Below are 14,846 nucleotides of genomic sequence, written 5' to 3'. Positions count from 1 at the left end.
AGACAAGCCTACATACTTTCTCTGCATGTAGAGCCATAAAATCAGCTTGTTCTCGTTGGCATGAAAACTTGAGTCTCTCAATATATATTTTAAGTTTAATCATTTGAAATAGTGTATGAACAGTCTTAACTTGAGAGTCAAAATGCCTGGAATCAAGTCCTATAACATTCATTAAGTATTCCGGTGACCTTAGGTAGGCCACTGTCCTTCTCTGGGCCTCCATTTCCACATTTATGCATTGAGAGCAAAGGCGTTTGTCAGAGTGATCCAAAGAACCCTTCTGTCACTGATACTCTGGGAGTCTAAATAAGAACCAATCAGCCGAGCCAGCTGGGCCTCCCTCCCACTGATGGTCGCATGGGACCTCATTCTCTGGAGCCACCACTCGTAGTTATATCTCAAGTTCTAAAAAACAAAATTGGCCAAGGGCCTTGGGCTCCTAGGAGCTTAAGGAGGCCCCAGGCAAATTAACTTCACCTGCCAGACAAATCTGCACCTCAGTCAGAGGCTTTCAATTCGGGTTGCCCATTAGAATTACCTGGGGGAGTTTTAAAAAAAACAATGCTCAGGCCGCATCTCAGATCAGTTACATCAGAATCGCTGAGGGTGGGATGTATACTTCAGTGTTTTCTAAGCCCTCCAGTTGATGACAATATTTAAAGCTGAGAACCACTAAGAAAACCCATGGAGTCCCCAGCATGTTCCCTGCTTGTGCCCACAGACCCATCCCCTGGCATACTCTGCCTGCCAACCCTCAGGTCTACCCTCGCTGATGAAGGGGCATGTGATTCTGAGCCATATGCCCTTCCTATTAAAGTCAAGAGCATGTGATTCTGAACCACAGTGTTCTCCTTCCTCCCCAGTCTGCTTCCCCCTCAGCTCCAGTTCTCCCATCTTCCCCTGTTACACAGCAAAACCCTAAGGATCACAGCAAAATATAAGAGATGTGGGCTGGAGAGCCAAGTTGTCTGGGTGCCGTGTAACCCCTGCCATGGTAGTCAGAAGAGTAGCATGTTTAGGGAAGATGAGGGTGAATCGCAAGAAGTAACTTTGTGATGGAGAGAAGGAAGAAAGCACATTCATCCCAGTTCCACCCAGACAGCCTGTCATCGTAATGAATGGAACAAGCCCAGTAGGGCAACCAGAAGGTATCTGGTTATTACAACTCCATTAAGACCATTTAAAGCAACAAGGAACAGCTGTGAGGAATATGATGCAGCCTAATGAAGAGCAAACATTTGTTCATTTTTCAGCTCGGGATGGACACGCCATATGTATGGCTTTTGTGGGGAAGGCTTGTGTTGCCATCTTGCTCTTAGTCGTCTGTGGGTGACAGGGTAATGGCAGGCAGTCAGCTTCTGAATGGGGCATAACCAGAGAGATGGAAGTTTCAGATCACCCCAGGTGCTTCCTTCTCTGCTCAGAGCCACCTGAGCAGTGTCAGAGTATATCTTTGCTTCTCCCACAAGGCTTGCTCTCCTCAGTTGGTAACAGAGTGACAGAATATTCCACCACAGGCAACCCCAGAAAGGTTCTGGTTCAGCTCCTCAATTTGCAGATGTTCATGGTTCTAGGGAGGGGCCTGAGGAATTACTGGCCCATGCCCAAATGTGAATGGGAAATCCATGGTTGTTCTTCAACTCTGGGAACTCATAATGACCAAACTAGGAAGACCTGGGCTCCACCTGCTCATTTCAGTCCATTCTACCCCACCTCCAGATGAAAAAAGAAGACAATAGGCCATTAGAGGGAGTTGCCAAAAGCCATCAGTGACCCATGTGGTTTCAAACTTGGGAGTTTTCCAGAAGGAAAGAGCTCACATGGAAGACTGTTAACTCAGTCTTTTCCTTTTAGCCTATTTTATTGTTCTACTTACAATATTGTTTGTAACAGAGCACATAGCGGGCTTTTTGTTTTAATACAGGATCTCCCCCAACCAAGTGAACAATTTCCAGGTAGTCCTGTAGAAAAATCCTTTGACCAAGAGTCAAAACCTGGTTCTCAATCTGCTCCTGAGACTCTGGTTGGTCTTGGGCAAGACTCTTCCCTCTCTGGGTCTCATTTTCATCTGTGAAATGTTTGGCTACGTGCTTTGCATGAAATTCTGAAGGTTGATGCTTCTATTTTATAAACATTCATCTGGCCAGAAACACCGATCGAGTATTTATTGTGCACCTGACCCTGTCTGGGCACTGGAGATAGAAAGCTATATAAAGAAAATAAAGACGCTACTTTAAAAAAGACTCATGGTCTTGCTGCACCGTGTAATGACGTAACGGAGCTCTAGTTCAAATGCTTTGGAGATACCTTTGCTTTTTGTCACTTCTCATTGCCAAAATCTATCAGAAGTTTCACAAAAGAGAAGACTCCGAGTTAGAGAAAAGTAGAAGAAGATGGGTAGAGAAGAAGGAGGTGTACAGCAGGGAGCTACACGTGCAAATCTTGGAAGCAAAAAACGATTGAAATTCTGCAGCCAGCTTTTGAGGAGAAACAAAGATGCCTGCCTATGAGAGGAAAAATAAAATGAAAGTCGTTGGGGAGATTTAATAGGAATCTTACACCCCTTGCACAATTTTCTGGAAAAGAATTACGTAGGTTATGATCATGGGCCCTGGCAGTCTGCCTCTTCACCATAGCTGGCTACAAGTTTAGAGGAGAGTTGCTGGCATAGAGTCAGCCACCAGGAAGCTCAGGCATGACCATGGAGACATGTGTAGGCAGCTGGAAGTCTGTAGCCTGAAGTGAATTATGGGGATCCCCAAGATTGTGGGTTCCCAGCTGGGAGGAATAGAGGTACCCTCCTGTGAGATTCCCCATTAAGCTATAGACTTCTTGAAGGCAGAGAATTTGTCATCTAAAAGGCCTTGTGTAGCTTTTAATTGGGCCTTTTAAAGAGTGCTTTGTGAGTCTACGTGCAGACATGCACTCAACTTCTCTGCCTTGATCAAAGCTCCTCTCACAGACAAATACCTCCATCTTGCTGCAATCTGATTTTCTACTTAGCTTTACAGCAGAACTCATAAATTACTGTCTATTTAGTGACATGGTATGCAATAATATTTGCTCTCCTGATGCCACTCTGAGTAGACGTCATTAGTCATCCTCTGCTACTTTCTCTGTCCACATTTATAATCCTGAAGGCATGTGCTTTTCAGCACAGAAGATGGCATTTGTTGAAAGCTTGGCCTCTGCCAAGGCCACCACTAACTCCTGCAGCACCTTAGAGTGAAATAGCAAAAGGTGCCTCAAGATATTTGACTGTCACCTTCCAAAAAATGTTCATAATAAATATGAAAACCTGAAATTTCTGCCATATGCATGGTGCTCCCATAGGTGCAATGCTCTTGGATTGTACACAACCTACACAGCTCTCTGTGATTCCCTTACCACCCACAAGCTGGCCATCGACACCAGTAAATGTGTTAACTGAACCCATGGACCACAGTACAGACCAGACCTTAGGCTCCTAACAGTTTATGAAACTTTCCCATTCTCTGAATGCTATTTTACCTATACCTAGAGGGACAGACTTGTCCCAGTTTGCCAAAAATGGTCCCTGTTTTAAAACTGAAGGTCCTACATCCTGGGACCCCCTTTGGTCTGAGACAAACCAGAATTGATGTTTCAGAGAGCTCCCATTTTTGCCCTTGTAAGAAAAAAAAAAAAAACACTCATGTTTCTACTGTTGTGGAAGACAGTGTGGCAATTCCTCAAGGATATAGAACCAGAAATATTGTTTGACCCAGCAATCTCATTACTGGGTATATACCCAAAGGATTATAAATCATTCTATAAAGACACACGCACACGTTGTTTATTGCAGCACTATTTACAATAGCAAAGACTTGGAACCAACCCAAATGCCCGTCAATAGTAGATGGGATAAAGAAAATGTGGTATATCCACCATGGAATACTATGCAGCCATAAAACATAATAAGTTCATGTCTTTTGCAGGGACATGGATGAAGCTGAGAGTCATCATTCTCAGCAAACTAACACAGAAACAGAAAACCAAACACTGCATGTTCTCACTCATAAGTGGGATTTGAACATATGTATACCAATGATGTGGAGCTTAAAACCTAGATGACAGGTTGACAGGTGCAGCAAACCACCATGGCACATGTATACCTATGTAACAAACCTGCACATTCTGCACAGGTATCCCAGAATTTAAAGTTTAAAAAAACAGGATGTTTTTTACCGAAAATGGCAAGAGAATGACTCCTACAAGTGGGCAGAAGGCCCAATATTATATCGGTGGGATAGAGGATATAAAAGATGGAAGACTCTGAGCACCTACTGTGTACCAGGCATTGTGCCAGGTGCTATGGGTATTGTCTCCAATAATCACTAATCATCACAAAGTTCTGTGGGGTGTGTTATTTTTCACTTTTAAAAATATACAGACTCTAAGATTTTGAGAGTTTTATGAGCTTTAACTAATCCATAGACTCAGGACCAACACAATCAGGACACATAAGAATTTTAACCAAAAAGTTACCTTGTGCTACCCCTGTGTAGTTAAATCCTTCCTCACCCATAACCTGAAGGATGCATTATTGACTGTTTTCAGAAACATTTATTGACATTTGAAGTGGTGAACTTATTTGCAGTCAAAATACTCAGTCACTCTAGTCTGCCTGCCTTTTGTAAAGCCTTGCCTTTTCCCTGACTTACATACACAGTTAGTGTGCAAGGGGTATTTCTTGACAAGACAAATGAAGGAAGGACCCAGGTAAAATGGTGATTCCTTGCTGAAGACTCTCCAGAGTCTTCCATGTACCAGGAGAGTTCATTGCTGGCCAGGGGTGTGGGGAAATCCTGGCAGGCTGGACTGAACATGGAGGAGGCAGGCCCTCAGCTGTGCCCTGGAGCATCAGCCAGGAACTGCCTCATCACCGATCCCTGTGCCTGGTTTTGCTGCACCCTAGGGCATAAGATACCCAATTATCTCAGGGATACAGTGAAGCCCAGGGGAGTGAAGGAGGGCATTGCAAATGATAGAATCTGCTGAGGATAGGAGGGGAACGGGGAAATGAAATAGGCTGGCACGCCCTCAGCCTTGAATTGGGAGTGACTGCTCTAGGAAGCTTTGTGTTTTGACATCTTACTATTTTAGGCATAACTCAGAAAGGCTTAGGTGCAAAGAAGAGTGTCTAAAGAAGGATGGCAAGCTTCTGTTGGCTTGCCTCAGTAGAGCCAGGTAGAAGAAAAAATCAGCCACCCAGGCATCAGGGATCATTCTCAGTTCTAGCAGATAATTAAAGTACTAAGTGGGACATTGAGGTAGATTTCACAGTTCTATGGACTGAGTCAGCACAGCAGAACCTAAGAAGACCTAAGAACCTGGCTCAGCTCTGTCGGTGGGAGGGTGGATTGCAGTTGTAGGGAGAGTTGGTCTGGGACTGGTACCGGATGATAATCTTATTCTAAAATCTATAAAGCCTATCATCAAGGATAAAGCAGGGTTACAAGGACAAGTACTGTCCACCATTTATCATGATGCTGGTGCTGGCTCAGCCTCCTCCTCTTAAAAAACTTCCAAAACATTCCCATTGAATTATAATAAAACTCACGTTCTTGTCCTTGGTCCACAAGAACCTGATTGAACGCCCTGCCCCAACCCTGAGCCAAATCCACATTACTTGTCATCCTCCTCCTCTTATTCTCTCTGCTCTGGACACCCTCCCTTCAAGTTCTAGAACACAAAAAGCTCATTCCATCCCAGGCCCTCCATACCTGCTGTTCCCTCTGCATGGAACATTCTTTCCTCAGCTCTTGCCAAAGCCGGCACCTGCTTATTTTCGTTTTTAGCTGAACTGTGTTGGCCAGAGATCAGCAGGGACACCCCTCCTGGAGTTGAACAGGTTGGGTTTATCCCTTGTTGCAATGAGGTGAATGCATACCTGGAAGGATGAGTTCCTGTGGGACATTTAAGGAAGAGTATGTTAGAAAGGACTGAGAATGTGGGCTGTGTTTGCTGATTTGAGAGAGGGCCTCAGGAGATGAGACTTTGTTTTAGGTGAGACACTATTGGGAGGTGGTATGATTGGATATCTTAATACATCTTACCTATGAGAAGAGAAGACCAGATACAGGCTAGAGCTGTAATTGGCAAAAAAAAAAAAAAACACAAAAAACAGTGGTCACTCATATTAACCAGAAATAGGGGGCTGTTTGGTCACTGTTTTGTCTTGGACAATGTTCATATTTTTGTCTGTGTCCAGACACAACTTGCTTTTGTCTTGTTCCATCCTGGCCTCAGAGTGGCCTTGCCTGTGGTTGGTCTTCCGTGAAATTGTCCACGTTCAGTAGGAGAGCACCAGGGCCCACCTGTGAGTGCCAGGTCAGCTCCCAGAATTCAGGGGCTGCTTTTCTCCCTCTCAAATCTCCCCTTTTCAGAGTTCTGTCCATATCACCCTGTCTAGTCCCTTGCCCCGGCCCCTGTCTATCCCAGCACCTGCCATCCAGATGTTCGCTGGGGAGGGAAGGAAGTGAGCGAGGGAGGGAGCAGGGACAGACTCACTCAGTGTATATTCTTGGGCAAGTCATTTCCTGTCTCGAGACCTCACTTTGCTGATCTATGAAATGAGTCAATAATTTTCTCAAAAGATCTTTCCAAATCTGACTTTTGAGGACTCTATAAATATCACAGCGAAGCTCTCCAGGGACAAGGACATCCCCAAATACATATTTTGGACTAAAAAAAAAGGACTGCCTTGGAAAAGCAACACTGTTGAAGAGTAGGAAACATTTCCACACTCAGAGAGGATTGTAAAAATAGGGCTCAGCACTCTCAGGAGAAAAGAATGAGAAAAGGAAAGCAAAGATTGATAATGGATGAATATAATGAGACGGCAATTTTGGTTTCAAAAGAATGTGATTAGCAGCTAATGACTGCCACCATTCCCTGGTCAATCTACTGTAACTAGCCATTAATGGAAAAATAATGCCCTCGGCTTGCTCACTTTGAAGATGGAAATGAGCCTCCCTTTCATACTTCCCCCCCCCCTCATTTTTTTTCTCCAGGAGATTATCCCTTATTAGATTGTAGCTCCCTAAAAAGGGAAATGGATGTGTGATCAAAGTCTGCCAGTTACAGGGTCATTACCACTCCCCCTCAGCAGCTCTATTAGGCATCCCTCCTCTGCTTTTATCAATATCGTCACAGCCCCCAGGCCCACTTGGTCTCCTTCAGTCTCCACCAAGGGAGACAGAGGTTTACAGGACTGTGATGGGGCCTGCGTGGTTTCCCATGAAATGCCACTCACCACAACTGTTTTGTTTAGTTTAGGATTGTCTTTTTTATTATTTAGGAAGGGAGGAAGGGAGGAAGGCAGGAAGGGAGAAAAGGAGGAAGGGAGGGAGGGAGGAAGGGAGAGAGGGAGGGAGGGAGGAAGGGAGAGAGGGAGGGAGGGAGGGAGAGAAGGGAGAGAAGGGAAGGAAGGAAATCAAACAATGAGAGAGACATTGCCGACCTGGATCTAGAGGTCTACAAGTTGATTTCTTTTTTTTCTTTTTTTGAGAGAAGGAAAGAAAAAAAAGGAGTGAAGGAGAGGAAGAAAGAGGAAGAAAAAGAGGGAGAGAGAACGGAAATGTTGCTTTATTCTAAAAAAAAATGGGTATTAATAATGGCCAATCAATGTTTCATTTAAACCTATGAGTAGGTGTGATGTGGTATTGACAAGAATGTATATTTTGTGTATTTAAAGTGGGGAACTTCATAAATATTTATTAAGTTTACTTGTTCCAGATCTGAGTTCGAGTCCTGGATATCCTTATTAATTTTCTGTCTTATTGAGTCTAAGTCTCTATGTATCTGGGTGTTAGGATCGTTAGCTCTTGCTGTTGCATTGATCCTTTTACCACTATATCTTTGTTGCTTTAAAATCTATTTTATCCGCTACGAGAATTGCAACTCCTGCTTTTTATTTATTATTTATTTCTGCTCTCCATTTGGTTGGTAAATCTTTCTCCATCCCTTTGTTTTGGGTCTTTGTGTATCCTTGCATGTGAAATGGTCTGGATGTAACATGCTGTTGGGATAGGTGTATGCTGGGGTGTCTCCTGGAAGGCATTGTGTTTTTTGATGGTGAGAGGACCCCAAACTGCCGTTCAAGGATCCCAGGAGTGAACAGAAGGGACTTTCATCAAATCTCTGCAGGATGTCACAGGACAGAGAAAGTACACACATTTACTCAGTGGGGCCCCATGAGGTGGCATAGGCAAAGTACAGGGAGGTTGAGTAAAGAAAAAACTCTGGTGAATCTGTCCAAAGTGAGGCCAAAAGTTGGAGAAGTGGTGAGCTATCTGTCACAGAGGGTATCCAAGTGATAGATGCTATGGATCTACTTATTAGCTGCTTGAAGGCCATTATGGATAGGAACACAACTGGGCCATTTTCAAGGTCACTGACACCTCTAGGATCCCAGGATATTTGCTTCTGAATGCACAGAAGCCACCTCATTCACTAATTATTTCACTCATTCATTCATCCTAAAGAGGTCTTTCAAGTACATCTGAAGTACGGAGCCAACATTGGGTTCTGGAGATACAGTCATGACTAAGATCCTGTGCTTTCCCTGGAGAAGCCCATGGCCAAATTGAGAAACACAATTAAATTATTAGCTGCAAAGAAGTCCATCTAATAATAGAAGAGGCTGGCTCTAACTGGGGATGCAGTGGGGTGAAGGAGAGTGAACAGAGAAGACTCCGCAAAAAAGATGCTTACACTGGGTTTTGAAGGATATGTAGGAGTTTGCCAGATGAACTCAGGTGAAAGGGAATTTCAGGCAAAGGGAACACCTTATAACCAACAATAAGGGCCAGAAACAAGGCTGTAGGGGCATTTGGGGTGAAGTCATTAAGAACCTAAAGAATTTGAAATTTGTCCTGAAGGCAATGGCAAGAGGAGTAACTGGGTCCTATTCACAGTTATAATGATCTCTCTGATTACAGTGGAGAATGGATTGGAGGGGACAAAACCAAAACAAAAGGAACCAATGAGGAGAATTGTGGGAAAGTATTTTAAAGTCACTATTTGCAAAAATTATGGCTGCATAGTAGTATCACCGGGGAGCTTTAAACACTACCAATGCCTATGTCCCACTCCAGGTAGTCTGACTTAATTAGTCTTGAGGAGGACCATGGTTTTGGGAGTTGTAAAGGCTCCCCAGGTGATTCTAGTGTGCAGTCATAAAGAGACCTTAAGATAACTGTATCACAAACCCTGGCACATAGCAAGTACTCAACACAATTTTTTTTTCAAAAAATTAGTATGAAAACAGTCATGCTATCCTGCTTTTGGCTTCACCCCACTTTCAGGGGGACATATTTGGATGAACAATTGGCTTTTATCACAGAGGATTTCAGGTACAAAATCCACCCTCAAAAGATCAGTTTCGACATCCAGAAATCCAGTGCTGCCACTGAGAGCAGGAATCTCCCTTCACATACAGAGAATAGACCTGCCAAACTGCCTGGAAGAGCTGGAGCTACCTGGCTGGTATAGAGGATGAGACTAGGGCTGGAATCTGAGTTCTAAGAGTTACCTGCAGTAGCTGGAAGCATCTTCCATCTAGACATGGCCTAAACTGGTGGCAAGATGGATGCAGAGTTTGGTAAAATGAGGAGCAAGAAGAGAAACGGGAAAAGGAGATGAATGAGAAAGAACCAGGGGAGAAAAGTGAGGGATAAGCCCCACATTTGTAAAATGAGCACTTACCTATCCTTAAAACATTTTTGCCATATCCAGATTTGGGTCAGAGATTGGTGCCCAAAGCCTAGCACCTGTTTTGCTTCTCTTCCAGGGTGTTTATCTAAGGGCGTTGGACACACAAAGAACAAAATTGTGACCCATTGATAGCTATTAAGGTACTTTATTATCCCAATCTAAACCCTGAGAAAGGCTAAGTTGTAGAACATGGCTCAGCCAGAGAACCCCAGGCAAGGAACTCCTTCGTGTGCCCTGTAATGAATCTGAAATGGCCAGGCAGCAGAATGAGCACTGATTCCACCTACTCAATCATTGCATGGATGAGGACCATAGTCATGCTTCTAGCATAAAGGTCAGCAAGCTATAGCCACAGGCTAATTCCAGCCCAACACTTATTTTTGTAAATAAATATGTATTGGAACACAGCCATGCCCATTTGTTTGCTTTTTATCTGTGACTGTTTTCACTCTACAACAGTAGAGTATGAGTTGTTGCAACAGAGACTATGCAACCCGCAAAGCCCAAACTGCTTTCTAGTTGACCCATTACAGAAAAAGCATTCCAACTCCCACTCTAGGAAAAGACTCACCTAGGTTGATTTAACACTTGAGAGACCAGATGCAAGAAAGGTAGAACTGTACATGAGCACTGAAAACAGGGCTTATTGAGGGGTGGATTTTCTGATTAACCTGGTTGCATGTTCCTTCTTGCTCAGGATGGACCTAGTAAGGAATAGATAGGCAAAGGCAAGGTTGATGTATTAAGATGAATGGGGGGTTCTCCTCCTGCCCTGCTGACAGAGAGCTGTGTAGAATGAAGGTTTTGCAAATTGAGTCTCAGAGGTAATGCAAGGGCATAAGCAGGATATTCAGCCTATTCTACTAAAGGCAGGCTAGAGAGAATAATCAAAACGTGGTCTGATCATCATACTTCTGCAGCTTTTCTATAGCCATTTCCACTCCCTTAACTGCCCATCCTCTCTGTGAAATAACTGACTGCACCCTCCCCTGTATTTCCATACCACTTGGCTCATTACTCTTGTAAATCATCCCACGTGCTTGTTGTCTGTCTTATCAGTGGTTGCCCTCCTCTCAAAGTGATTGATGATTTCTGCCTCCTCCCTACCTCTAAGCTCTGGGTGTCTGTGTCTAACTTCCTATTTGACATCAGCTTGGATGTCTAGTAGACATCTCAAACATGGCTGCCATTATTTGTATTTTGAACATGTTTTTTAAAAAAAAGTATGCAGAATTCAGTGCTAGGCACTTTTCTAAGCACTTTATGTACCGAGAACACAACACTTAATTCTTGCCTCTCCAATTCTGTTTCTCTCCCAGGCTTTTCCATCTCCATACATAACATCCCTCTCCACTCAGTTCTGCAAACCAGCGATCTAAGGGTCAGTCTTCATTCCTCTCTGTCCTTCACAGTCAGCACCTATGGCAGATGTGTTGGTGCCCTGTACATGTCCTCTCTATACTCACTGTTCCCATGCACGCCCACCTGATGGCTTCCTCCTGTAAGCACCTGTGACTTTTTGCCTGAGGGCTTGGGCTTCTTCAAGACAGAAGAATATGTACACTCTGTCCACAGAACATGGAAGAAGTGCTGGGGAGTTCCTAAGAGTTGTCCTCAACCAATACTGGATGAGAATTGTTGAATAACCCAACTTCGCACTCCCCCATGGTGGGACAACTCTGAGGCATGAGATGTGCCCATTGGATTATTCCCCCAATTGTGCACAGTTGTAACCTGCTCATCGATGTGCCCTGTATTGACTTCGTTCCCCAGATTGTGCCACTGCCCCATTCTCCCACCCAAACTCCTTGGGACTTTCTCCCAAGCAAATTACTTGTGCCCGACTTCTTATCTCTGAGTCTGCTTCTGAGGCAACCCAAGTCAACAATATTCAACTGAACATCCTGCAAGTAATCACTTCTCAGACGTCCACCACCACCACCCTGGTCTAAGAGTCCACGGTACCATCGTGTGTTACCTGGAGTACAACCACAACTTTCTAACAGATCTCCTTGCATCCTCCATGGCCCTCCCAGAGCCTCTGTTCCATACATGAGCCAGAATGTACTTGGTAATACATGAATCTGCGAAGATGATTCCCCTGCCCAAAACCCTCTAATGGTTTCTTATCACACTTAGAACAATGTCCAATTCATTAACCAGCCATAGCAATGACTTGTATAATCTGGCCTCCCCCATCCACTGTAGATACTTCCATCACTACTTCTCCCCTCCTCACATCACTCCATTCCTTGAAAATGGTCATTTGCTTTCTGCCTGACCATCTTTGCACCTGCTGTTCCCTCTGCCTGAAAAGCACTTTCTGCTTTTCTTGGTGTGACTTTCTCTCTCATATTAAGGAATTACACTATCATGAAGGAATGACAATATCTATCATTAATGAAGTCCCCCTTATCTGCAGTTTTGCTTTTCATGGTTTCAGTTACCCAAGGTCAATCACAGTCAAAAAATATTAAGATATTTAGAGAGAGAGAAAGACTGCATTTATATAACATATTATAGTATATTGTTGTCATCATTCTATTTTATAATTAATCTCTTACTGTGCCTAATTTATAAATTGAACTTTACAGAGGTATGTATGTGTAAGAAGAAAACATAGTATATATGGGGTTCAGTCCTACCCATGGTTTCAGGAGTCCCCACTGGGGGGTCTTGCAACACATCCTCCAAGGGTAAGGGAGGACCACTGTAACTGAAATGTCACCTCCTTGGAGAAGCCCTCCCAGAGTGTATAATCGGAAATAATTTTCATTCCTTATCACTATCGCTTTATCCTGCTTTATTTTCACCACAGCATTTTCATATCTAAACTTTAACATTTTTTTTCATTTGCTACATTTCCTAATTTGCTGGAAGCTCAAGGGGAACTTGTCTGTTTGTCTTTATCCCTAGTACCTAAAATAGTGCCCAGCCCATGTTAGGGGCTCATTAAGTATCTATTGAGTGTATGAATGAATAAATCAGTGAATGGACAAGCGATTTCCTGAACAGGACTAGGTTTTAAACTCATGACGCTGAAGACATCAATTACATGTGAAACAATGAACAAGAATAGGTCCATGGACAGACCAACATCTACATTCTCCCCAGGCCCCATCCAAGGACATCTAGCCTTTTCCACTATGCGTTCCATTGCAGTGGGTCTCAATTCCGTCTATTTAGTTCATCTCCACCTCGGTAAAGCTCCTATCTCAGGCCACTCTAACCACTCTGTCCTTGCTTTTTAGGCCTTACCAGAAGGGCAGACAGCTTCGTGGGACACAGCCAAGGAGGATGAAAACCGCAATAAGAATCGATATGGGAACATCATATCCTGTAGGTACCCTTCTGGGAGTTCCTAAGCTTCAGGTGTTGAGAACATAGGGGAAAAGAGGCTATTACTAGTATTTGCCTGGAATTTGTTATCAAATAGTCTTTGATGTCTCCAGCTTTGTGCCCACATGTCAAGATGGAAGCTTTACTTCAGACTTATTGTCATCCCTAGACTGGATGACAAAGCATGGCTGATCTCAGCCGGAGGGAACAGGCAGGGAGCTGGGTCAGGGCAGAGAAGAACATGAAGCCTCTTGGGGAAGAACCTCTGAAGGCTGGGTCTCACTGAGCATTGCCTGCTCAATTCCTCAGGTCGGGGAGGAAGCCCAGCCAAAAGGGCTGCCATACAGAAGACCCCACAGCTGGACAAAGAGATGAGCTCTGTGTTCCCAGAAGCTCCTCTAATTCAAAGGAGGACTTTGGCAGCAACCAGGGGTGAGGAGCATGGGCCCCAGCCTGAGAGGGAGGGGCCAGGAGCACCTGGACAAGAGAATAGTGCTCCTCCAAGGAGGAGGAGTCACATTGGCTGATGCTTGGAAGTAAAGGTTGATGCTCAGAAACCAGTAACTGGCATATACCTGAGTCTTGGGGTATGCCCAACTCAGGCCCCACAGGAGCCCTGGGCTACTCCTACCACATGAGAGACAGGGTTTAGGGTAACACAGATTCTACCTGACCCCACTATAGGAGGGCAGGGCTCGAAGGTGAAGGCTGCTCTCAGGTCTGCATCAGTGCAGCTCTGGAGGTACTGAGCCTGCAGGGAGAAAGCACATTCTCATGCAGAGCTGGGAAGGACATTGCCTTTCTCAGCAATGAGTTTGCCCTTTCTCATAGGCACCCCCAGTGAGTGACTCATTGATGAAGTCAGTGGTGCACAGCAGTTAGTTACCACCCTCTGGAGTCAAACTGCCCAGGTTTCTATCCCAACTGTAGGGCCCTGGGAAAGTTACTCGACCTCTGTCAACTTTAGTTTCCTCCCCTTTAAAATGATGACGATAATAGGGTCACTGCAAAAAGGTACATAAAACTCTTGCTCCGGTGCCTGGCGCCATTACTGTTAGCCACAGGGTTACTTCCTTGAGGTTACTGATTAGCAGCATAAATCTATCATTCCACTTTATTTTATTAACTAGAATTCACCAAGTAATCGGGACATGTCCTGTGGGAACATGGAATAAGGCAGGATGGTGGGGAGAGGTGAGCGTGATCAGATATCCATTTTTTTTCTTTTTTTTGAGACGGAGTTTCGCTCTTGTTACCCAGGCTGGAGTGCAGTGGCGCGATCTCAGCTCACCGCAACCTCCGCCTCCTGGGTTCAGGGAATTCTTTTGCCTCAGCCTCCTGAGTAGCTGGGATTACAGGCACGCACCACCATGCCCAGCTAACTTTTTGTAATTTTAGTAGAGACGGGGTTTCACCATGTTGACCAGGATGGTCTCAATCTCTTGACCTCGTGATCCACCCGCCTCAGATATCCATTTTGGAAAGATCGCTAGGGTAGCAGATACGGAAGGTAGGTGCATTTGATTGGGAAAGGCTAGTAGCAGAGGGATCAGTCAGCAGACCACTGCAATAGTCTTACCAAGGGATGATGGGGCCTGAACCAAAACAGTGACAATAACTTGTGTGACAGGTGCATAGTATTCAGTTCTGGGAGGTGAGGAAGAGAGAGACTGCCACAGAACTGAATGCCACGTGTATGTAACATGCAAGTTTTGTCACTGCCAAATATTGGTAGGTACAGCCTTCAAAGTAACATAAATACAGAGAAG

At 44.4% G+C, this 14,846-nt stretch overlaps 1 protein-coding gene across 21 annotated transcripts in view; it reads left to right on the top strand.

Annotated features, from left to right (window-relative positions):
- The window catches only part of PTPRT (protein tyrosine phosphatase receptor type T), a 1,160,468-nt gene that overhangs the window by 1,071,904 nt on the left and 73,718 nt on the right, over positions 1-14,846 (top strand). For 14 of the 21 annotated variants that reach the window (XM_078371705.1, XM_008995950.5, XM_035302876.3 and 11 more), the window contains one exon: positions 12,990-13,077. In XM_078371705.1, the coding sequence (XP_078227831.1) occupies positions 12,990-13,077 (88 nt within the window). Of the gene's footprint in view, positions 1-12,989; positions 13,078-13,386; positions 13,510-14,846 lie in introns of all 21 variants that reach the window. The other 7 variants (XM_054255373.2, XM_035302870.3, XM_035302868.3 and 4 more) reach the window with 1 other exon arrangement.

This window comes from Callithrix jacchus, chromosome 5 (genome assembly GCF_049354715.1).
Source record: "Callithrix jacchus isolate 240 chromosome 5, calJac240_pri, whole genome shotgun sequence".
Lineage (NCBI taxonomy): Eukaryota > Metazoa > Chordata > Mammalia > Primates > Cebidae > Callithrix > Callithrix jacchus.
Note: the sequence above shows the minus strand (reverse complement) of the source record. Positions and strands in the feature narration are given on the sequence as shown.